Genomic DNA, 23,859 nt, shown 5'->3' with positions numbered 1-23,859 from the left:
GTTGCTCTCTTATCTCTTTAGATTGCTAGCTATTGGGAACATCGTCCTTTCTGGTCAGTTCCCAGTCCCCACACATCATTACAGTGCATTGTCAGAGATTATATTGGTGCTATAGGAGATAAGCGTCTTCCCATGAGCGCTCATTCCTCCATGCTGTCATATCCTCCAGCTGGAGCTGCACATCATCATCACATCATTGTGGCCTCAGATCCTCCAGGCTCCAGTCATATTGTGTTGGCTTTGCCACTTGGGTTTTTCTTGCAGCTTTTCCAAAGACAATGGAGAGACAATCTGTCAGCAGCGGCTTATCTGCAAACTCCGCTTACAACCCAGATAGCCGCTTACTCTGGAGAGACTCTCAGCGGGAAGATTAGATGGTGCCAACTCAAGATGTTGGGTGCTAGAGAGTAAACATGGGAAGAATAGATCTGCCGTGGAGGGAGGGCACAGGAGCCCATGGGCTGACAGAGAGGAGGCAGCGCTTTCTGATGGGCCCTGGATCTTCTTATCAGAGAAGATGAATGGAGACGTGTGCAAAACTACTAAATGTTGTTTCATTTTCCATTGACAGAGCAAACAGAATAATCTGGAGACATAATAAAGAGGAAATTCTGTCACTCAGCACTCCCTCTAATATGTTATAACCTTCCTCTCATTTCCCTGAATAATGACAGGTCTCACGGACATCTGTACTTGTGGGGGGAAGGGGCTTTAATTACATCCTTCACATTAAGGTGTCAGCAACTCATTCACCAGCCATGTCAGCAGTGACAGCAGCCTAGCTTATCCATCACTACAGAGCAGTGACATCACTGAGAATGCAGCCTATCCATCACTAGAGAGCAGTGACATCACTGAGAATGCAGCCTATCCATCACTAGAGAGCAGTGACATCACTGAGAATACAGCCTATCCATCACTAGAGAGCAGTGACATCACTGAGAATGCAGCCTATCCATCACTAGAGAGCAGTGACATCACTGAGAATGCCGCCTATATATCACTAGAGAGCAGTGACATCACTGAGAATGCAGCCTATCCATCACTAGAGAGAAGTGACATCACTGAGAATACAGCCTATCCATCACTAGAGAGCAGCAGTGACATCACTGAGAATGCAGCCTATCCATCACTAGAGAGCAATGGCATCACTGAGAATACAGCCTATCCATCACTAGAGAGCAGTGACATCACTGAGAATGCAGCCTATCCATCACTAGAGAGCAGTGACATCACTGAGAATACAGCCTATCCATCACTAGAGAGCAATGACATCACTGACAGTACAACCTATCCTTTACTAGAGAGCAATGGCATCACTGAGAATACAGCCTATCCATCACTAGAAAGCAGTGACATCACTGAGAAGGCAGCCTATCCATTCACTAGAGAGCAGTGACATCACTGAGAATACAGCCTATCCATCACTAGAGAGCAGAAGATACATCACTGAGAATACGGCTTATCCATCACTAGAGAGCAGTGACATCACTCAGAATACAGCTTATCACAAGAGAGCAGTGACATCACTAAGAATGCAGCCTATCCATCACTAGAGGGCAGTGACATCACTGAGAATACAGCCTATCCATCACTAGAGAGCAGACATCACTGAGAATACAGCCTATCCATCACTAGAGAGCAGTGACATCACTGAGAATACAACCTATCCATCACTAGAGAGCAGTGACATCACTGAGAATACAGCCTATCCATCACTAGAGAACAGCGACATCACTGAGAATACAGCATATCCATCACTAGAGAGCAGTGACATCACTGGGAATGCAGCCTATCCATCACTAGAGAGCAGTGATATCACTGAGAATACAGCCTATCCATCACTAGAGAGCAGTGACATCACTGAGAATGCATACCTCCCAACTTTTGCAAAGAGCAAAGAGGGACATGTGCGCCGCGGTCCCCATAGCCACGCCCCCATATCGACCCTCCATAGCCACGCCCCCATAGCGACCGTCCAGAGCCACTCCCCCATAGCGACCCTCCATAGCCACTCCCCTACAGGCACCACATGCTGCTGACTGAATAGTGCCCTATACAGTATCCAATCCCCCCCAAAATGCCCGATATAGTATCCAATCCATTATAGTGCCCCACATAGTATCCAATCCCCCCAACAGTGCCCATATAGTAGCCAATGCCCCCATATAGTGCCCCACATAGTAGCCAATCCCCCCATATAGTGCCCCACATGGTAGCCAATCCCTCCATATAGTGCCCCACATAATAGCCTATCCCCCCATATAGTGCCCCACATAGTAGCCAATCCCCCCATATAGTGCCCCACATAGTAGCCAATCCCCCCAGATAGTGCCCCACATAGTAGCCAATCCCCCCATATAGTGCCCCACATAGTAGCCAATCCCCCCATATAGTGCCCCACATAGAATCCAATCCCCCCATATAGTAGCCAATCCCCCATATAGTGCCCACATAGTAGCCAATCCCCCATATAACGCCCCATATAGTAGCCAATCCCCCCATATAGTAGCCAATCCCCATATAGCGCCCCACATAGTAGCCAATTCCCCCATATAGTGCCCACATAGTAGCCAATCCCCCCATATAGTAGCCAATCCCCCCATATAGTGCCCACATAGTAGCCAATCCCCCCATATAGTAGCCAATCCCCCCACATAGTAGCCAATCCCCCATATATGCCCCCCATAGTACCCAATCCCCCCATATAGTGCCCACATAGTAGCCAATCCCCCATATAGTAGCCAATCTCCCCACATAGTAGCCAATCCCCCCATATAGTAGCCAATCCCCCCACATAGTAGCCAATCCCCCATATATGCCCCCCCCCTAGTATCCAATCCCCCCATATAGTGCCCACATAGTAGCCAATCCCCCCATATAGTAGCCAATCCCCCATATAGCGCCCCACATAGTAGCCAATCCCCCCATATAGTAGCCAATCCCCCCATTTGTGTGGCCCGACCAGAAAAACAATAAACCAGTAACTCACCTGTCCGCCGGTCCCAGCAGCTCCTCTCCCGGCAGAGCACACACTCCCGTCATCCTCCGGGGCGGGCAGCGAGGTACAGAGTCACTGACTGTACCGGAAGTGATTCATGATGGAGGCTGCAGGTCACTTCCGGTGCAGTCAGTGTCTGTATACCCCACTGCCCGCCCCGGAGGATGACGGGAGTGCGCGCTCTGCCGGAAGAGGAGCTGCTGGGACCGGCGGACAGGTGAGTTACTGGTTTATTGTTTTTTTGGTGGGGCCACATATAATGCGGGACACTGGGTGCTGTTCCGGGACCGCGGGACAGCACCCCGAAAACGGGACTGTCCCGTAGAATCCGGGACGGTTGAAAGCTATGAGAATGCAGCCTATCCATCACTAGAGAGCAGTGACATCACTGAGAATACAGCCTATCCATCACTAGAGAGCAGTGACATCACTGAGAATACAGCCTATCCATCACTAGAGAGCAGACATCACTGAGAATACAGCCTATCCATCACTAGAGAGCAGTGACATCACTGAGAATACAACCTATCCATCACTAGAGAGCAGTGACATCACTGAGAATACAGCCTATCCATCACTAGAGAACAGCGACATCACTGAGAATACAGCCTATCCATCACTAGAGAGCAGTGACATCACTGAGAATGCAGCCTATCCATCACTAGAGAGCAGTGATATCACTGAGAATACAGCCTATCCATCACTAGAGAGCAGTGACATAACTGAGAATGCAGCCTATCCATCACTAGAGAGCAGTGACATCACTGAGAATACAGCCTATCCATCACTAGAGAACAGCGACATCACTGAGAATACAGCCTATCCATCACTAGAGAGCAGTGACATCACTGAGAATGCAGCCTATCCATCACTAGAGAGCAGTGACATCACTGAGAATACAGCCTATCCATCACTAGAGAACAGCGACATCACTGAGAATACAGCCTATCCATCACTAGAGAGCAGTGACATAACTGAGAATGCAGCCTATCCATCACTAGAGAGCAGTGACATCACTGAGAATACAGCCTATCCATTATTAGAGAGCGGTGACATCACTGAGAATGCAGCCTATCCATCACTAGAGAGCAGTGACATCACTGAGAATACAGCCTATCCATCACTAGAGAGCAGCAGTGATATCACTGAGAATACAGCCTATCCATCACTAGAGAGCAGTGACATCACTGAGAATACAACCTATCCATCACTAGAGAGCAGTGACATCACTGAGAATACAACCTATCCATCACTAGAGAGCAGTGACATCACTGAGAATGCAGCCTATCCATTACTAGAGAGCAGTGACATCACTGAGAATGCAGCCTATACCTTACTAGAGAGCAGTGACATCACTGAGAATGCAGCCTATCCATCACTAGAGAGCAGTGACATCACTGAGAATACAGCCTATCCATCACTAGCGAGCAGTGACATCACTGACAGTACAACCTATCCATCACTAGAGAGCAGTGACATCACTGAGAATACAGCCTATCCATCACAGTGACATCACAGTGTGCTCATGTACTTCTTGTGCTATATATATTACCTGACTCCCCTCCTCCCTCCCTCTATAGGTGAAGCTAATGACATAATGACATGGTCCCAGATTGGACACTACTAGTTTTACTTGTTCTCGTGATTACATGGTTTTCCCTGATTATTGACCCCCCTCCCCCCAGACCCCTCCCTTGTATGATGCTTTGGCCGGAAAAGCCCCATATAATTACTAGCCCATCGGTCCGGCTCTGAGACGACGCCAACCCCTTCTCTTTTTATTAGGTACTGCAGTTTTCTCGTCTTTCACCGTATAGACAATCATGGCCTCCTGTTGGTAAAGTCTTCGCTCCTCGATTAATTGGAGCGTTCAGGGAAGCGTTGACTAATGCGTCCTGGAGTCTGATTATTCCTGGGGCACAGAGTTCCCTGTAAGGGGGCCCTGAATTGTGACCGCCCGCCCGCCTGCCTGTCCGTCTGGCTGGCGTACAGTCATCTGGATAACTGTTACTTTTCATCAACTGGGTTTTGTATATTTTATTTTTTTTTATTGAAAAAACTTTATTCAGTCAGAATAATTCATACATAATGGGGGAGATTTATCAAACATGGTGTAAAGTGAAACTGGCTCAGTTGCCCCTAGCAGCCAATCAGATTCCACCTTTCATTCCTCACAGACTCTTTGGAAAATGAAAGGTGGAATCTGATTGGATGCTAGGGGCAACTGGGCCTATTCTTCTTTACACCAGTTTAATAAATCTCCCCCACAGTGTACTGTAATGGGGCTCACCAGCAGTTGCAAAACTACAACTCCCATCATGATGGGAGTTGTAGTTTTGCAACAGTTGGAGAGGCTGCTTGGTGGCATGTTTGCCAGGCACACCTATAGCTTTTGGGGGAGATTTATCAAACATGGTGTAAAGTAGAATTGGCTCAGTTGCCCCTAGCAACCAATCAGATTCCACCTCACGTTTTCCAAAGAGTCTGTGAGGAATGAAAGGTGGAATCTGATTGGTTGCTAGGGGCAACTGAGCCAGTTTCACTTTACACCATGTTTGATAAATCTCCCCCTTTGTGTTGTCTTTTGCACCTTACACACATTCTTCCTGGAACAGCGCCACTCTTGTCCTCAGTTTGTATGTGGTATTGCAGCTTAGTTCCATTGATGGTGTATTTTGTAAAGTGTCCGCCTCCCTCAACACCCCATTGCTAGCTTTGCCCATAGGAGGACATTCAGCTGATCCCTGAATTTCTATACCAGGACAGTGTAGATATTGTACCGGGGACGCGGTGAATGACAGAATTTTTTCTCTCTTCTCATTTGGCCATAGAGTATAACCATTAGACAGACGGCACAGTTAGGAGGACACAATGCCTCCTTCATAGCTGGCCCTTTGTCTTTCTGGGAGTAGGAGAGCGGTGAATGGAGGTCAGCGGCTCAGCCACCATCCTAATGAAATCCCTCCCGTGGGAATTGAAAGAACTCCCTTGTCACCATGTGATCCTCACAAACCTGCGTGCCACAGCACAAAGGCGGGGGGATTTAGCGTGGCAGAATTCCTATTCAGGCAGGTGATTGAGCAAATGTAAGCAGAATCCGCCCGCACTGAATAACGCCGCTATTCCCCCGCGGTTTGGATGCAACTCACGTCAAGTGCCGCTCCCAGCACCAGAGACGGCCCGGACTGTGGAGATGTCCTGCAATTGGAGTATGAAATGTATTCAGGAAGAAATCCAGATGGTTTATTCTCTCTCTCTATCTATCTATCTATCTATCTATACAACAGAAAGTATAAGCAGCACTGCATAAAGAGGGAGGCTTTCGGGTGCCAGCGGTCCTGGATCTTGACCGTAGATCCTTAGTTAAATAGCAAGTAGAAAGTCCACGGCACTCACAGGGTTAACGGTAATAACAACGGTGATTTATTGCATACAGCACTCCAGAAAAAGACACAATGTCACAGTGTTTTTTTCTGGAGTGCTGTATGCAATAAATCACCGTTGTTATTACCGTTAACCCTGTGAGTGCCGTGGACTTTCTACTTGCTATCTATCTATCTATCTATCTATCTATCTATCTATCTATCTCCTATCTATCTATCTATCTACCTTTCTATCTATCTATCTATCTATCTATCTATCTATCTCCTATCTATCTATCTCCTATCTATCTATCTATCTATCTATCTATCTATCTATCCCCTATCTATCTATCTATCTATCTATCTACCTTTCTATCTTCTATCTATCTATCTATCTATCTATCTATCTATCTATCTATCCATTATCTATCTATCTATCTATCTATCTATCTATCTATCTATTATCTATCTATCTATCTACCTTTCTATCTCCTATCTATCCATTATCTATCTATCTATCTATCTATCTATCTATCTATCTATCTCCTATCTTTCTAGCTATCTATCTATCTATTATCTATCTATCTATCTATCTATCTATCTATCTATCTATCTCTCTGTTATCTATCTATCTATATCTATATCTTTTTATCTCCTATCTATCTATCTATCTATCTATCTATCTATCTATCTATCTATCTATCTCTATCTATTTATCTATCTATCTAGATAATTTTCTTTCCTAGACCTGAACAGTAATCCTATTAGAGCAGGTATAATATCACTGCAGATTCTCTTATATGAGAAGTTTATATGATATCCCCCCCTTCCCCCTGGGGATCAGCCCTGTAGGCCCCTCAGTAATTTGTCGGCCCTTTGTATATTTAGCTATGTAATTGTCTATACAGATTATTTTCAGGTGCTGCAGAAGTGATAGAGAGTGTAATAGTCCATATCCTGTATAAATGGTGTATAAGCCCCCCCCCTTTAATAAAAGTGATTAGTGTATTTTTTGGAGGGGCTCTTAATATTTCCGCCCACCGCGGTCCCGGCCCGGGGGTTTCATACATTTCTATAGCTTTGCGCTGTTTGTGCAGGTGGCAGCTGTCGGCACTGAAGAGAGATTTCCAGATCCACAATAGATACATTGACAGAGCCGGCGGCTGGAGCTCGTCCGGGACGCACAAGATACATAAATTTGCTGCTTTATGGCCGCATCCTGGGATTCCGCAGAATCGGATATTACATTAAGGAGCCATTCACCGAACGTCGGCAGCAGCGGCAGGAACCCAGTGTTTACTACTATTGCCTTTTACGAGATTCAGTAATGTCGTTACTGCAGCGGAAATCGCCCATTAAAGCCACCGCATACAATCCCGCACTGTCCTGACATTGGCTACTGCCACCAAAGTGCCATTAAATAACCTTTTATTTCTCTCAACTGTTTTGCTTTAAGGTGAACCTGTTGTTTTTAGAGGATTTTTTTTAATACATCTGTATGATGTAACCATGGATTAACCCTTCAAGGGGGGACAAGGTGTAGAGTGCTCACTGCAAGACAAGAGCTGGGCTGTTTGCCAGTAGTACACACAGAGACTTGTTTTCCCTTAGTTGTCTGGCCAATCACAGCACAGCACCCACTCCTCTCTGCTATGCCATGACATAGTGCTGGACATAGGCTGGCCCTGTGCTGAGGGAATCAGGATGATGTACACAGTACAGTTGGCATGTTGAGGAAGAACGGGTTACTGCTGCGCTTGGTTTGCAAAGTGCAACATGGGTAGGAAGAAAAGAAAGATCAGCATCATAGCAAGGAAAGGGTTATACTTAGCACTGAATTGCTGCTTCTGCTGAGAAACCTAACAGAACTAACAGGGGTGCAGGGGGCCAAGACTATATGTTCATAACCATAGGAGGGGTTCAGGGGGCCAAGACTATATATTCATAACCATAGGAGGGGTGCAGATGGCCAAGGCTATATATGTATGACTATAAAAGGAGGGGTGCAGGGGGCCAGGACTATATATGTATGACAATAGGATGAGGGGTGCAGGGGGCCAGGACTATATATGTATGACTATAGGAGGAGGGGTGCAGGGGGCCAGGACTATATATGTATGACTATAGTAGGAGGGGTGCAGGGGGCCAGGACTATATATGTATGACTATAGGAGGAGGGGTGCAAGGGGCCAGGACTATATATGTATGACTATAGGAGGAGGGGTGCAGGGGGCCAGGACTATATATGTATGACTATAGGAGGAGGGGTGCAGGGGGCCAGGACTATATATGTATGACTATAGGAGGAGGGGTGCAGGGGGCCAGGACTTTATATGTATGACTATGGGAGGAGGGGTGCAGGGGGCCAGGACTATATATGTATGACTATAGGAGGAGGGGTGCAGGGGGCCAGGACTATATATGTATGACTATAGGAGGAGGGGTGCAGGGGGCCAGGACTATATATGTATGACTATAGGAGGAGGGGTGCAGGGGGCCAGGACTATATATGTATGACTATAGGAGGAGGGGTGCAGGGGGCCAGGACTATATATGTATGACTATAGGAGGAGGGGTGCAGGGAGCCAGGACTTTATGTGTACAACTATAGGAGTGGGAGCATAGTCCTTGACTAAGAAGAAGATAGCAACTTTTTGAGGTTGTATTTTTTTTTGTTTGGGACGTTGTACATTGTAACGATTTGCTAATATCACCAGCTTCTGTATATAGAGATTGCATACATTGTATACTGTTCTACACGACACCAGTCATACACAGGAGGCTGGAGTGTTACTTACAGTTATAGATATCAATGGAAGGTCAGTCCTCATCTGCGGTTTTCCCAGGGAATTCAGAACATACGAGTCGTCACTGGACCCGAGAATAACAATGATCTGCGGCTGTAGAGACATCATGTGGTTTAGAACGGGAGGGGTAAAGTCATCATAGGTGGGAAGCAGCGTATAGATAGATAGATAGATGATATAGATGAAATAGACCCCACAAATTCCTTCCCGGGTGTTATAAGAGCTGGTAGCCGAGCATCTATGGGGGTGTACACCAGACATCATTTCTTTAGAAACGTTACGACTTCAAAGGCCGCAGGCAGAATATAAGACGTTTGCTCTCAGCCACTTTGGCTTGGAGCCAGTTTCAATAATTTGAGCGCCTATTACAACCCAAATGAGGTTTAAAGCCCCCCCCCCAAATCCAGTAGCCCTGAACTGCTTAAAATAGCGCCCAAGTCACAAGCGTGCAATCATAATATTTATAATGTGAGCGCACCTCTGGTATCGCAGCCTCGCGCTCCTGCACAGACCTGGCAGGGTGGGTTTTTTTTCTTCTTTTTTTTTCGTTTTCCTTTCTAGTTATTGGCCCGGTTCCCAAAATTAAACAGCTACCAAATATTAAAGAGAAATTTCCACGCTCCGTCATCAGCCCGGCGAGCCTTGTCATGTGGAGATTAGTGTTTAAGTGACTTTGTGGCTCCATTTGTGGGGCTGCTAATAAATGGCTCCTTGTTGCAGTAGAAATTTAAGGGAGTGCATCGAAAGTGGGTCCGGATATTCAGGGGTGTAGGGATAGGGAAGGGGGGCTAATGTACCAGTTCCTTTCAAGTCCAGGTGTCCGAAGGGGCCCAGTATTATAAAAGGCCCATTATAAGGGGGCTGGGGCTGATTTTGCATTGAATTAATGTACAAGTTTCAATTCCATTTAACAGGATCCAGCTCCGATCAATCTATGCCTCTTTACTCTTTTACAGGGCATCTCCTCGGGGGTGGAGATAACTGCACATAGGACACACCCCCAAGGAAATGTTACATCATAGGATACACAAGTGCAGAGGTCTCCACCCTGTTGCTCTCTAGCTGTTGAAAAATTACAGGTCATGCTGGGAATTGTAGTTTTTAATAGTTAAAGAACCACAAGTTCTTTATGATCTATAACTACTGAGACAATGGCATCTCCTCAGGGGTGGAGATAACTGCACATAGGTCACACCTCCAAGGAAGAGTCCAATTATAGGAGATACAAATGAACTCCAACCAGAGGCTGTGCAGCTTTTGCAAAACTACAACTCCCAGCATGCCCTGACAGCCGAAGGCTGTCAGGGCATGCTGGGAGTTGTAGTTTTGCAAAAGCTGGAGAGCCACAGGTTGGGGATTACTAACTCCCAGGAAAATAGCATGAACTGACACTAATGTGCTGCAGTCAGGGGCCCCACGGTGGTCAGGTTTAGCAGGTTTAGTTGTGCTATGTGTCACATATGTTCTGCCATCACTTATGGATGTGCATGAAAACGACGCTCGGAGACAGAGATGTAAATGTTTAGAGCTGAGCGTTCCCAGAAATTGCTTCATGTGTTGATTCTCTGCCTCCTGCCGTCAGGAAGTCATCTGAGGTTACAGGAGATTCAGCCAGGCAAGAATCCCTTACAAGCTGGACATTTACCGACACTGATACATTGTAGCAAACCATAGATTATTGCTGCTGGATAATACTTATATCCAGCCTAAATAATCCCCAGCCTGACACATTATATCTGCGCTGATACATTGTAACAAACTATCAGGACAGGAGATTCATAATGCAAGAATCAAGATTGGAGATGATCTCTCTATGAGACTCCAGACTAATACTGTAAGGCTATGTTCACACAACGCAAGAGACCGGCCGTTCCATGACCCGGCCGTTCTTGGAAAAGATCATCCCGGCCGATACTGCTGCAGAGTTCTGATGCAGGCTCCCGCATCAGAACTCCCCACTGCACAGTGCACACTATGGAGCGAGCGGCCGGAGCCGCCGCTACATTGTGTGCGCTGACAGGGTTTTCTGCGGCCGCTATTCACTGAAGAGCGTCCACAGAAAACTGACATATCAGTTTTCTACGGTGCCGCCAGGGATCCCGGCCGGAGTGTATACTAGGTGTATACACTCCAGACGGGATTCCCCCAGAAGGCAGCACAACGTGAGTTCTGTGGGATTCCCATGGAACTTACGTTGGTTGAACATAGCCTAAGGCTGGGTTCACACTACGGTTTTTTTGTGTGCATCATTTTGACCTGTTTTTCCATTGACTTCCATAACCATTAAACAAAACAAAAAAAACCCCGATTTGATCCTTTTTTTAATAATGGAAAAACAGATGCACACAAATGCATCCGTTTTTCCCTCCATTTTCCATCTGCTTTTTTGAAAAACGGATGATAAAAACGGACTGCAAAAAGTGTGAACCCAGCCTAACAAACTGCCCCCTGCCATCAAGAAGTCATCTGAGGTTACGGTACATGAGATTAAGTGAAGCAGGGATCAGATCAGAGGTGTCCTATGATTACAGTCAGGACTCCGAACTGATACATTGTAACAAACCACCATGACACAAGAGAGATTTGTGCTGCTTATGTGAACACAGTGCATTGTCTGGTGTCAATACAATTATATCTGGCCTAAACAATTCTCTGTGAGCCACACACCCGGACTATACTCCAACCTTAAATTACCACTATCATCTACACCAATTCCATCTGTTGGGATTTAGAGGCCCCTCCCCTTTCCTGCTAAGCCACACCCACAGTTTAGGGAAGTTCAAAATCCAAAAAGTTGCACCAAACTTTGTAACTATAATGTTGGAAAACTCATATTAAACTTGCGCCAAATTATACTCCACCTCTCCATAACTTTCCTCTTTATAGGATTAAGCTTAACGTCCATAAGACGGTACGATCCCCTTAATCGCCATTTCTGTGACTCCATTGGGCCGTATGGGATGGGAGCCTGGATAGAAGTTGCAGATCGTAACCGTCCCCACGGTCCGCGGCATCTGTAAACACTTAACCTCTTCAGTCCTCATCCCTTCCAGTAACAAAAGGATTAGATGGCTTCCCAGGAATAACAGCACATGTGCGAGGTCCGTCACGTGCCACCGTCTTCCGGGGATTAAGCGGTTAACGTTCCCGTTCCCCCGGAGCGACATGTGTTTTACACATTTGTCATGTGTCAGCCATTTGCTGGAGAAGCTGTGTGTAAACTCGTAGTAACGATACAGAGCCACGTAATACCTGGCCGTGACCACTCTGTCTTCTCTGTGCAATCTGATTGGTTGGATCTGGTCTGCGCTAAAGCTTCTCCTTACGGTCCTGGCTCCTCCTGACTGTACAGGCTCAGTCTTCTCTTGGCATGCAGGATGCCTGGCCCGGCCAAGTTGGCCGACGACTAGAATGTTTAGGTAGTGAAATAGAGATGAGCCGGGTTTATACAAGATGTTTCGCCACTTTCCTCCCAAGTGCTGAAGGCCACTCTGTCCGCAGGAGAAAGACGGTACTGTGCGCAGCCGATAGCCTGTTCATTGTGTGCCGCCTTCTTCAGGAGTAGAATATAACATCCTTATTAAAGTCTCTTATTAACATTGTCCGCAAGTGTCCAGAGACATTGCATTTCTCATTTTCTTCTTTAATTATGTCACATTCAGAGCTGCACTCACCATTCTGCTCACATACATGTACATTCAGTCTGTGGAATTCTGGAAAATGTTGAGTATTGTGCAATGTGTCAGAGGAGTAAGTTATTATAACCATATTATGTTTACAGCATCTTTTTTTCCATAGGAATGCATTGAGTTGCACAACTTCCTCAGTCAAGGAACTTTGACAGTTTCTTGTTTTGTTTTCTACTTAAAGGGAACCTGTCGCCATGAAAATGCTACCTAAGCTGTCGGCGTCATGTTGTAGAGGAGAAGGAGCTGAGTGCATTGATATATATCTTTATGGGGAAAGATTCAGTATAAGTGGTAATTTATTGATTGAAATTTCTGATCTTTCAATGCTAAAGAGTCCAGTCCATTGAGTGACACCGCCCACTGGACTCCTTATTACAAAATGAGCAAGGATTTAACCAACATGTTACAAGTTATACTGAATCTTTTCCCACAAAGATGTATATCAATCTGCTCAGTTCTTCCTGCTCTATAACATGGTTATATATTAGCATTGCATTGTCTTGGTGACAGGTTCCCTTTAAGTCACATCCAGAGCTGCATTCACTATTGTTCTGACTGCAGTGTTCTGACACAGTTCTGCGTGGACTGCCTGGAAGATGAGTTGCCTGCATCTTGATACATCACAGGTCGCGGCCCTCCAGCAGTTGCAAAACTACAATTCCCATCATGCCTGGACAGCCAAAGCTTTAGGCATGATGGGAATTGTAGTTTTACAATAGCCGGGGGGGCCGGGAGCTTGACACCCCTGCTCTACATCTTCTACATGTAACTCACGTCAGAAGAACCAGCAGGGAGCAGTAGAGAGGTAGGAAGCTTTTGCCACCTAAACATTGTGCATGCAGCTTTGGATATGAGTGGAGCATAAACCAAACATAATGTCTATGTTCTAAGTTTTGCAGTTTTAATTTGATGAATTATAACTTGTGACTTTGTTCTAACAGCCTTCGCCCCGACAGTGGTGACCAACTGTACGTCTTACATCTTGCCCTACCAGAGGGGCTTTTTCTGCAGCGATGCCAGCGTCAGATATGAGTTTAAGAAAAGCACAATATCAATCCCTCTGCTTCTGGCACTGGGGGTGCTGGTGGCAATGGTTTCTGTAAGTGATATGTGGCACAGGAGTCGGGCCCCGCGGAGACCTGCCCCCCCTCCCCTAGTAATGCTGGAGTCCTGGTCTTCACCATTACCCGGGGGAGGTCCCGCATCGTTCCGCGCTGCCCGCCCAGTGCATTGATCTCTTTGTATTATTATGTTCATTGACCGTGTTTCCCGTTTCTGTTTTTTTTTTCTCTCTTGCTCTATGGCTAGCCGCCCTCCCTTTCCTGATAATTGAAACTAACAGAATCCAACCGTATCATCGGGGGTTCTACTGTAGCGATGAAAGTATCCGGTACCCCAACAAATCGGGAGAGACCATTAATGACGCTGTGCTCTCTGCTGCTGGCATTCTCATTTCCATCCTTGCTGTAAGTGCTCCGACTGTCAATCACAACAAATCGCTTCTATTTTATTGTCTTTCAATAGAGGCTGATGAGAGTTCTTAACCTTCGGGTCCCTAAAGTAACCAAAGTACCCCCATCTCCAAGAAACCTTTAAGCCTCCCCACAGAGGGTGGAATTCCCTTTTAATTTGGTGTAAGACCCCTGATATGATTACAATTGATACAATAGTCAACATTTACAGATCACATGGCCCATAAGGAGGTTAAGAACTCTCCAGCAAAAAGTTCTGTTCGTTGAATTTCTGAAAAGAAGTCCAAATTGAAAACTCTTTGTTCCTGATACATTGCTCCAAATCTCCTGTAGTGAAAAGAAAAAAAAATCTATCTGCTTGTAGCTACCACTAGGGGGAGCTCAGGAGCTTTCTGTATACAGTAAGAGCATAAGCTCCCTCTAGTGGTTGCTGCATGCAGCCAGAGTTCACTGCAGAAGATTTGGACCTTTGTATCATTAAAATCATATTATGCACAGACTGTATTTATCGAGCAGCCAGTTCTCATCCAGATCTCGCAGTTCAGCTCTGAGTTCAGGGTGATATTTTTCTTCTCTCTTGAAGCAATTACTATTATTGAAGTTTTATGTGGATCTGGTTTTAATTCTTCTGATTTATTCCACGTTATCTTTGCTTTTGCATCGGTGTTGGGGAAAATCCTTTGCTTTTCTTCCATATGTGGATTAATCCTGTTACGTTTGCCCGGGGCCCCATGCTGGAGCTTACTCTGTAGAAAATGGCGCTCCAGGGACGGAGGTCAGGGGTTACTGCACAATCCTCCTCTGTGTCCTGCATCAGTCTTCAGCTTTGTGATTTCACTGTGTTTAGGTCCAGGGTTATAGTGTGTGTATCCAGGAGTGAGGGATTTACAGGGTTAATTCTCAGGTAAAGTATGTTATTATCAACCATATGATTCTATTTTAGAATATAATCTTATAAAAGTGATAAAATATTATACATTATATACAGGAAAAATCTTATCTTATGCACCAATCACAACCAGAGCTGCATTCACAATTCTTCTGTAGTGACATATATGTACCAAACGCTGAGTGAGACTCTTATAGTGCACAGTACACTACTGCAGTGTTTTTTGGGGGGGGATTTTACTCAATTGATGATCAGTGCATGACATAAATCAGTACAGCATGCTCTGTGCAGACACTGAACCAGCAGGGAGTGATGGAAGATCAGAATTCAGGGTAAACTAACAGAATAGTCAAGATCATATAATGCATTGTGCTCTTATGCGACATATTTTGCAGGACTCCTACCAGACAAATCAGCAGAGCATGTTCTGTGCAGACAGTGAACTAGCGGGAGATGGAGGGAGACACCGACTAAAACTAAACCAACAGACCTGTTGAGGTCCTATTATGCACTTTACTTCTTCAGTGCACTCTGGGAGAGTCTTAAAGGGGTTATACAGTGTTAGAAAAACTCTCTTCCAGAGACAACACCACTCTTGTCTTCAGTTCAGGTGTGGTTTGAAATTAAGCTCCATTCACTTCAATGGAACTGAGTAGCAAAACCCCGCCCAAACTGGAGACAAGAGCAGTGTTGTCTATGGAAGAAAGTGGCCATGTTTTTCTAACGCTGGATAATCCCTTTAACAGACAAATCAGCAGAGCAGGTTTTTTGCAGACACTGAACCAGCAAGAGGTGCTGAGGGCTAGAGATGAGAATTAAGAATTGAAGCAACAGAACTATTGAGACTTTAAATTCCCTGTAGTCTACTGCAATACATTCTGGGAAAGTCCTAACAACAAATCCTCAAAACACACTCTGTGCTGACACTGAACCAGCAGCAGGGCATGGTGAAAGTGGAATATTAGAGCTAAGAGGAAACCATCAGAATTGGTGAGCTTCTATAATACACTGTACTCCGCTGAACTGCTTTGTAGGAGATAGCTCTTTAGCACCTCACCTTGTCAGATGAATCAGTACGGCATGCTCTTTGTAGTCACTGAACAAGCAGAGGTGGGGCTTCTACTAGCAGAATTGTGAATTCAGCTCTGGAGTTGTCTAAATTATAGCTGAAAGCTTAGAACCTACAGATGGGGCTACCAATCGGGATTTCTACTTCATTACATCACTGCTTCCCAACTGTTGCAAAACTACAACTCCCATCATGCCCTGACAGCCTGCGGCTGTCAGGGCATGATGGGAGTTGTAGTTTTGCAGTGGATATAGAGCCACAGGTTAGGGAACACTGGCGCACATAGTCTCCCATAGCTATAGTAACAGTTAGCAGAGGCTCCATGATGACGCAGAGGTCTCACATAAAGGAATGGCGTCCTACATGATGCGACCGGCCGGAGACACATATTTCCCAATTTTGAGCTATTCATAGTTGGGGCCATTAAGTTATTATGTATCATCATGTAATAACAATAGTAACAGCCGCCTGAGTGACAGCATCTAAGATTAGTTACACAAGTCACAAGGAAGACAACACCTTCGCCTGTGTCCGCCGGGGGCTACTCAAGGGGGGTCTACATAGGTGATGGACCCCTTACCAACCTCTAGAGCCATTAGGATAACATATCCCATTCTACTAGGCCCCCAAATGGTCACTCGGCCTCTGGTAGCAATAATAATAATAATAACTCCTGATAATTGGTAATTGGACACAATGTGACACATGAGATCCGCGCGCTCGCCTCTGCTACATCTGCCAGGAGTCAGGACCTTTCCCTGCCCCAGAATGGACGTCTGTTCCTCGTCCTCCTGTTTTCCTACAAGAAAAAAACTCTGGTTACTCAGTTAATTCCTCAATTAATTCCTTACAGATTGCGGCATCTGTGGAAGAAGACCACCAGCGGTGTCATGGGGGGGCTGATAGCAAAATAAATATAAGGAGGGGGGCGGGGCCTAGAGAAGAGAAGTTTCTAGACTTGCGGATTCCCATGGTGAATGAGACACAATGGGAGAGACTGGTGTAAAGTAGAGCTGGCCCAGTTGCCCCTCGCAACCAATCAGATTCCACTTCTCATTCCTCATAGACTCTTTGGCAAATAAAAGGTGGAATCTGATTGGTTGCTAGGGGCAACTGAGCCAGTATTACTTTACACCATGTGTGACGAATCTCCCCTATAGTATAAAGTGAAACTGGCTCAGTTGCCCCTAGCAACCAATCAGATTGCACCTTTCATTTTCCAAAGAGTCTGTGAGGTATGAGAAGTGAAATCTGATTGGTTGATAGGGGCAACTGGGCCAGTTTCACTTTATACTATAGGGGAGATTCGTCACACATGGTGTAAAGTGAAACTGACTCAGTTGCCCCTAGCAACCAATCAGATTCCACCTTTCATTTTCCAAAGAGTCTATAAGGAATGAGAGGTGGAATCTGATTGGTTGCTAGGGGCAACTGAGCCAGTTTCACTTTACACCAGTTTGATAAATCTCCTCAAATGTGACCCTGACAGTGCAGTGAACGTCCAGCAGTGAGTACAATACCAGGAAGGTAAGAATGGCGCAGTGTATTGTAATAGCTGCGGCCGTGTATTCCCATTCCGCCTCATTAGTTCCCCTTTTCCTGCCTCGGGCACAGACACTGATATAAATTCCTTGCGCCAAAGTTTATAGGACGTATAAAGTTTTATAAATAGAGGAGTCGAGTTCTTGTTGTTTTTACAATGCGGCCATTATTCTCCTGTCTATTTACCCCCAAATTCAGACCAATTTTGGGCATTTTTATATTTTTCGCATTCTTTGTACCTTTGCCCTCTACGGACCAGGCACATCTGGTACAATGGTGTGCACTTTTTCTCTCTCCAATATGGAGGGGGGAGGGGTTGGCATGACAGCCTGGCGCTCCGGCCCCTCTGCCGAGGTGAGAGAGTTGGACCTGGTTTCACAGTCTGATTTTCATTATGTGCCCTGTCAGAGGAGCGGAGCCTCTCTGGGTTATAACTCTGATTTACGGCCCTTCTGTCACATCCAAGAGACTTCACTGGGTGTTGTGGAGTCCATGATCCCAGAATTTACAGTCCACCTTTTGGAGCAGAGGTCATAACAAATGGGGCTGAGCGATTGTTCCACTTCTGTATTATACAGGGGGATCATTTGGGGATATTCTGGACTATTATTCATGTTTAATATGGAGTTTAATGGTCTGCAGAGCAAATAGTCTGTACACAGCAGCGCCCGGCGGATTGGAGGGGACGGATGGTCCATGAACATCTGTGTGAGGGTAGTCATTGTATTGAAATGCACATAGTCAATGCACATATGCTGCTCACATAAACTACACATTAACATAAATGGACTGATACATAGACTACATAGAGTGTACGGGCATGTAGGCTGTGAACAATGTATGGACATACAGTGCATATAGTGGACAGATATATAATACACACACTACACACATGGACTGAGCGTAGTATACAGATACATAATACACTCACTAATCCCACGGACTGTGCACAGTGTTCAGATATATCATAAACACACTACACACATGGACTGTGCACAGTGTACAGATATATAATATACACACTACACAAATAGACTGCACATGGTGTATAGATATATACTACACACAGACTGCACATGGTGTATAGATATATACTACACACATAGACTGCACATGGTGTATAGATATATACTACACACATAGACTGCACATGGTATATAGATATATGCTACACACAGACAAAGCCCTTGCACATGGACTTTGTACACGGACTCTCCTTCCGGCCGCACATTCATACACACAGACCCAAAATTAAAATAACTTCGTGGGAAAGCGAGTGACATGTGACTTATCAGGATCCGCAGCATTCATGTGGAAATAGGACTTAATGGATGGGATACTTTGAAAGGGTCTGGGAAGGAGCCCACTCCATTATAGTCACATCTCTGCTCTGATATCTTAGTTGTGGGCTCTGGGGACGTCAGTTCTTTATCATTGTATTATCAGCCTGCGGAGCGGGCACCATAGAGGCCATTGTGGTTCATGGCTGGTTGGATAATCTGAATGAACATTAATTTGTTACAGGTTGTATAAGCCCCACGTAGACACTTGTATCTCCAGATAATCCCAGGAGCTCTGTTGGGTTTATTGGTCGTCATAGTGATGGAAGTGATGGATACATTGTAATTAAACAGGGTTGGCAGGGTTAGAAAAACATGGATGCTTTATTCCCTAAACAGCGCCAGTCCTGTCCACAGGCCATGGGTGGTATTGCAGCTCATCCCTATTCTGGCTGTGTTTTTAGTCCTGTCTCAGTTTAGGGGCCCGTATAGGTGGTGTTTCTCTAGAATGTCTGGTCTCTGGGTCTCCAGTCTTCTCAGGGGGCCCTGGGTTCGTGACTCTGTTGGGAACTGGCTGCTTGCATTGTGGTTGGTGTTGGTCTCTCTTCTTGTTCTTCTTCTGCTTTTGATCCTCTTACAATCCACTAATGGAGGTTTCCCATCTTTACAGATCATAGTGGGTGAATTCTTCCGGATATACTACTTGAAGGAGCGCTCTTATTCGTTCATCCAGAACCCCTACGTCTCAGCCTTGTACAAGCAGGTCGGCTGCTTCATATTCGGCTGTGCAATAAGTCAGTCATTCACAGACATCGCAAAGGTGTCGATTGGACGTCTGCGCCCGCATTTCTTGGAAGTTTGTGATCCAGATTTCACGAGTATCAACTGTTCTCTTGGATACATCCAGGATTATAAGTGCAGAGGTCTGGAGAGTAAAGTCATTGAAGCAAGGTAGGTGATCGACTGGAGGAAGGTCCACAAGGTCCAGTAGGAATCAGTGCATAGAGAAGTAGGGATCAAAATGGATCAAGCTCAGTCCTCTGCGTTATAGTATTTGTCCTTCTCCCATTTTTTTTGTCTTTTGAGATATTGAGCCCCATAAAGTATTATTGCAAGGGCAGTCTCTGTTATTTTCAATGATGGCTACATCCTAGAAGACAATGGGCTGGGGTCAGTCTGAGTAGCAGTCTGTTAGATACAATCATGGGTGGAGCTACATCCCTGGAGACCATAGAAAAGAGGGGTGGGAGCCAGCTTGAGTAGCACCTCAGGGGCACTCTCTAGTATATACAATCATGGGTGGAGCTACATCCCTGGAGATTATAGAAAAGAGGGGTGGAGCAAGCTTGAGTAGCACCTCAGGGGCAGTCTCTGTTATATACGATCATGGGTAAAGCAACATCCCTGAAGACCATAGAAAAGAGGGGTGGAGCCAGCTTGAGTAGCACTGCAGGGGCACTCTCTAGTATATACACTCATGGGTGGAGCTACATCCCTGGAGATTATAGAAAAGAGGGGTGGAGCAAGCTTGAGTAGCACCTCAGGGGCAGTCTCTGTTATAAATAATCATGGGTGAAGCTACATTGCAAAAGACCATGCAGAAGAGAGGCGGGTAAAGCTTTTGTAGCACCTTAAGGGTGGTCTTTATATTATATATAATTGTAGGTGGAGCTATCGCAGAAGAGGGGTGAGGGCAGCTTTAGTAGCACCTCAGGGGCGGTCTTTATATTATTTATGTTATGGATGGAGATACATCAGAAAAGACACTTTTAATCCATAAACAACAAAATAGGATTATTTTTAGGTCCTTTATCATCTGTGTTTCACTTTAATTTATAAACCCTCTAAACAAAGTAATAAAACCTGCAACATCCTGCTGTGTAATAATGAATCATGCTGCGGCTGACGATTCTTCTGGTCCATTATCTCCTGGACATTGAGCGATTTTCCTTATTTACACTCTGCATGTATATACACATAGCTGTACATGTACTGGAGACTGATGTGCCCCGAGATAAGTCTGTGAGTCATGTCGTAAAACTCATCACATTGATGTCCTTATCTTATACTTTGTTTCTCCCTTCTTTTACAGAAAGTCGTTTTTCTCTGGCCACGCCTCCTTCTCTATGTATACCATGCTGTACTTGGTGGTAAGTTGTATACATTGTACAATTGTATTTGTGATTTTTTATTTTAACCTTGTGATGGAGAAGTGGCTGCAGATGTCTGGTTAAACTGTGCGAGATGTAATTTAGCTGCACAAGATTGTACTGATTCCTCAGGGGTGGGGCTTTTACAGAAGGGGCGTGGTCACATATGACTATAAACTGCAATATAACCATAAACTGCTCTGCCATTTCACACAATTTTGTTCTCAGAACAGCAGCTGTCACCTCTCTTATCCCACATGGCCATGGCCAGCCCATGCTAGAAAAACTTTGACAAAAACCCTTCAAGGCAAAGTCTTGAATTTCATAATGCTACATATAGGAGTCATGCTGATAGCATCCTTATATAAATATGGTCCGGATAGAATTGACTTCTAAAGGATATATTACAGCTTTATTATAAAATCTGTATGCATTTAGCAAAATTGCAGGAGGGTGCATGATGTTGACATTGTTTTCCATAGAGATTCTGTCTTCAGCTTTACAGTATTTATTTTGCTTAATACATGGAAAGTGATCACAGCCGTAAAATATTACCTGCTGCAGGTGTTAGAGGGGAAAGGTGGCGCAGAACCCCCACCCCCATCATAGTGTCTGTGAGCAGTTATACCCCCTTCCCTGCTCGGATACTATGAAAACATTTAGGCAGCTAAGCCCCTCTATAAAGGCCGTCACTTTTATTTCTCGCTGTTTTTCTAAGCTCCTTCCCCCAACATTTATTAAAACAGAAGTTGACCTATTTCTTTTGCTGAATGAAAGTTTTGTTTTGCCCCCCCACCACCCCCTTGACTTCCATTTTCGGAGGTGTCCCGAGGATTGAACAGTGACTTCTATTTATAGAAACGTTTTTCTATATTTAATTACAACAAAAATATTCATTCACGTGTCAGATACAAGGCTTAGGCGCGATTACTGCAGATTTACAGCTGAGGGGGGAGGGGAGCTGGGCAATGGGTGACACCTGAGGCATCTGGAATAGTAGCTCCAAAATTCCATCCAAACCTACATAGCAACTGTGCAACCTTGACATCCAGTCACATCCAAAGCTGCCTTCGAAATCTGATCTCCGCTGTCAGTCATGTGATCTAACAGCTGAGCTCTATGCTAGGAGCCTACAAAGCAGTAGTCGTAGAATGCAGCTCTAGATGTGAATGGAGTATGAGCCATAATGCAACCTTTTCTCTGTCCTATGTGCACGCTGGTGTCAGTCATGTGACCTATCAGCTCAGCTCTTCTTGTCTTATTAGAGCTCCCACAATGCACTGTGCTCCAGTAGTAGTATGAGTATATTCCGAATGCAGCTTTGGCTGTGAATGGAGTATAGAACATGATGTAACCTTTCCTAAGCCCTTCTGAGTGTTTGTAAGCAATAAGTGTGATTTGGCAAGCACTGTGCGAGCTTGGCCAATGTTCATATTTTTCCTTTCAGAAAATTACCATGGCAGAACCTGTCCGGCCAGATATTACATCACCGCGCTTGGCAGAGGAAGTGCTAGAAATTGGGGTTTAGCGTAGCACAGCCTAGTATATTTATATCGGGTTTGGCGCTTAGATCTTTGGACAGCGGGAGATAAGGTATTTTTTTTGTGTTTACATAGGGCTGAATAAGATACGAGAAAAAGCGACTTCCTTATTGGCATGACTCACAAGGCCATTCACCTGCCTTAGTAATCATTGATAGGTCAATGACTTCTAACAAGATGCAGCCTGACACTTTATATGTAACATGTAGGCCTGACTCACCTTAGATCAGGGCATTTACACTCACTGGCCACTTTATTAGGTACACCTGTCCAACTGCACGTTACCACCTAATTTCTAATCAGCCAATCACATGGCGTGCATTTAGGCATGTAGACATGGTCAAGACAATCTCCTGCAGTTCAAACCGAGCATCAGTATGGGAAAGAAAGGTGATTTGAGGGCCTTTGAACGTGGCATGGTTGTTGGTGCCAGAAGGGCTGGTCTGAGTATTTCAGAAACTGCTGACCTAGTGGGATTTTCACGCACAACCATCTCTAGGGTTTACAGAGAATGGTCCGAAAAAGAAAAAACATCCAGCGAGCGGCAGTTCTGTGGGCGGAAATGCCTTGTTGATGCCAGAGGTCAGAGGAGAATGGGCAGACTGGTTCGAGCTGATAGAAAGGCAACAGTGACTCAAATAGCCAACCGTTACAACCAAGGTAGGCAGAAGAGCATCTCTGAACGCACAGTACGTCCAACTTTGAGGCAGATGGGCTACAGCAGCAGAAGACCACACCGGGTGCCACTCCTTTCAGCTAAGAACAGGAAACTGAGGCTACAATTTGCACAAGCTCATCGAAATTGGACAGTAGAAGATTGGAAAAACGTTGCCTGGTCTGATGAGTCTCGATTTCTGCTTGAACATGACAATGAGTTCACTGTACTTCAATGGCCTCCACAGTCACCAGATCTCAATCCAATAGAGCATCTTTGGGATGTGGTGGAACGGGAGATTCGCATCATGGATGTGCAGCTGACAAATCTGCGGCAACTGTGTGATGTCATCATGTCAATATGGACCAAAATCTCTGAGGAATGCTTCCAGCACCTTGTTGA

At 45.3% G+C, this 23,859-nt stretch overlaps 1 protein-coding gene across 2 annotated transcripts in view; it reads left to right on the top strand.

Moving 5' to 3' along the window:
- Window positions 1-23,859, top strand: part of PLPP3 (phospholipid phosphatase 3) — a 47,517-nt gene that overhangs the window by 11,053 nt on the left and 12,605 nt on the right. The window contains exons 2-4 of one of the 2 annotated variants that reach the window (XM_069981311.1): window positions 13,801-13,958; window positions 19,782-20,062; window positions 21,204-21,261. In XM_069981311.1, the coding sequence (XP_069837412.1) occupies window positions 13,801-13,958; window positions 19,782-20,062; window positions 21,204-21,261 (497 nt within the window). Of the gene's footprint in view, window positions 1-13,800; window positions 13,959-14,167; window positions 14,326-19,781; window positions 20,063-21,203; window positions 21,262-23,859 lie in introns of both variants that reach the window. The other variant, XM_069981310.1, reaches the window with a different exon arrangement.

The sequence above is a fragment of the Dendropsophus ebraccatus genome, chromosome 8, assembly GCF_027789765.1.
Source record: "Dendropsophus ebraccatus isolate aDenEbr1 chromosome 8, aDenEbr1.pat, whole genome shotgun sequence".
NCBI classification, from domain to species: domain Eukaryota; kingdom Metazoa; phylum Chordata; class Amphibia; order Anura; family Hylidae; genus Dendropsophus; species Dendropsophus ebraccatus.
The sequence above is the reverse complement of the archived record's forward strand: the minus strand, read 5'-3'. Positions and strand labels throughout refer to the sequence as shown.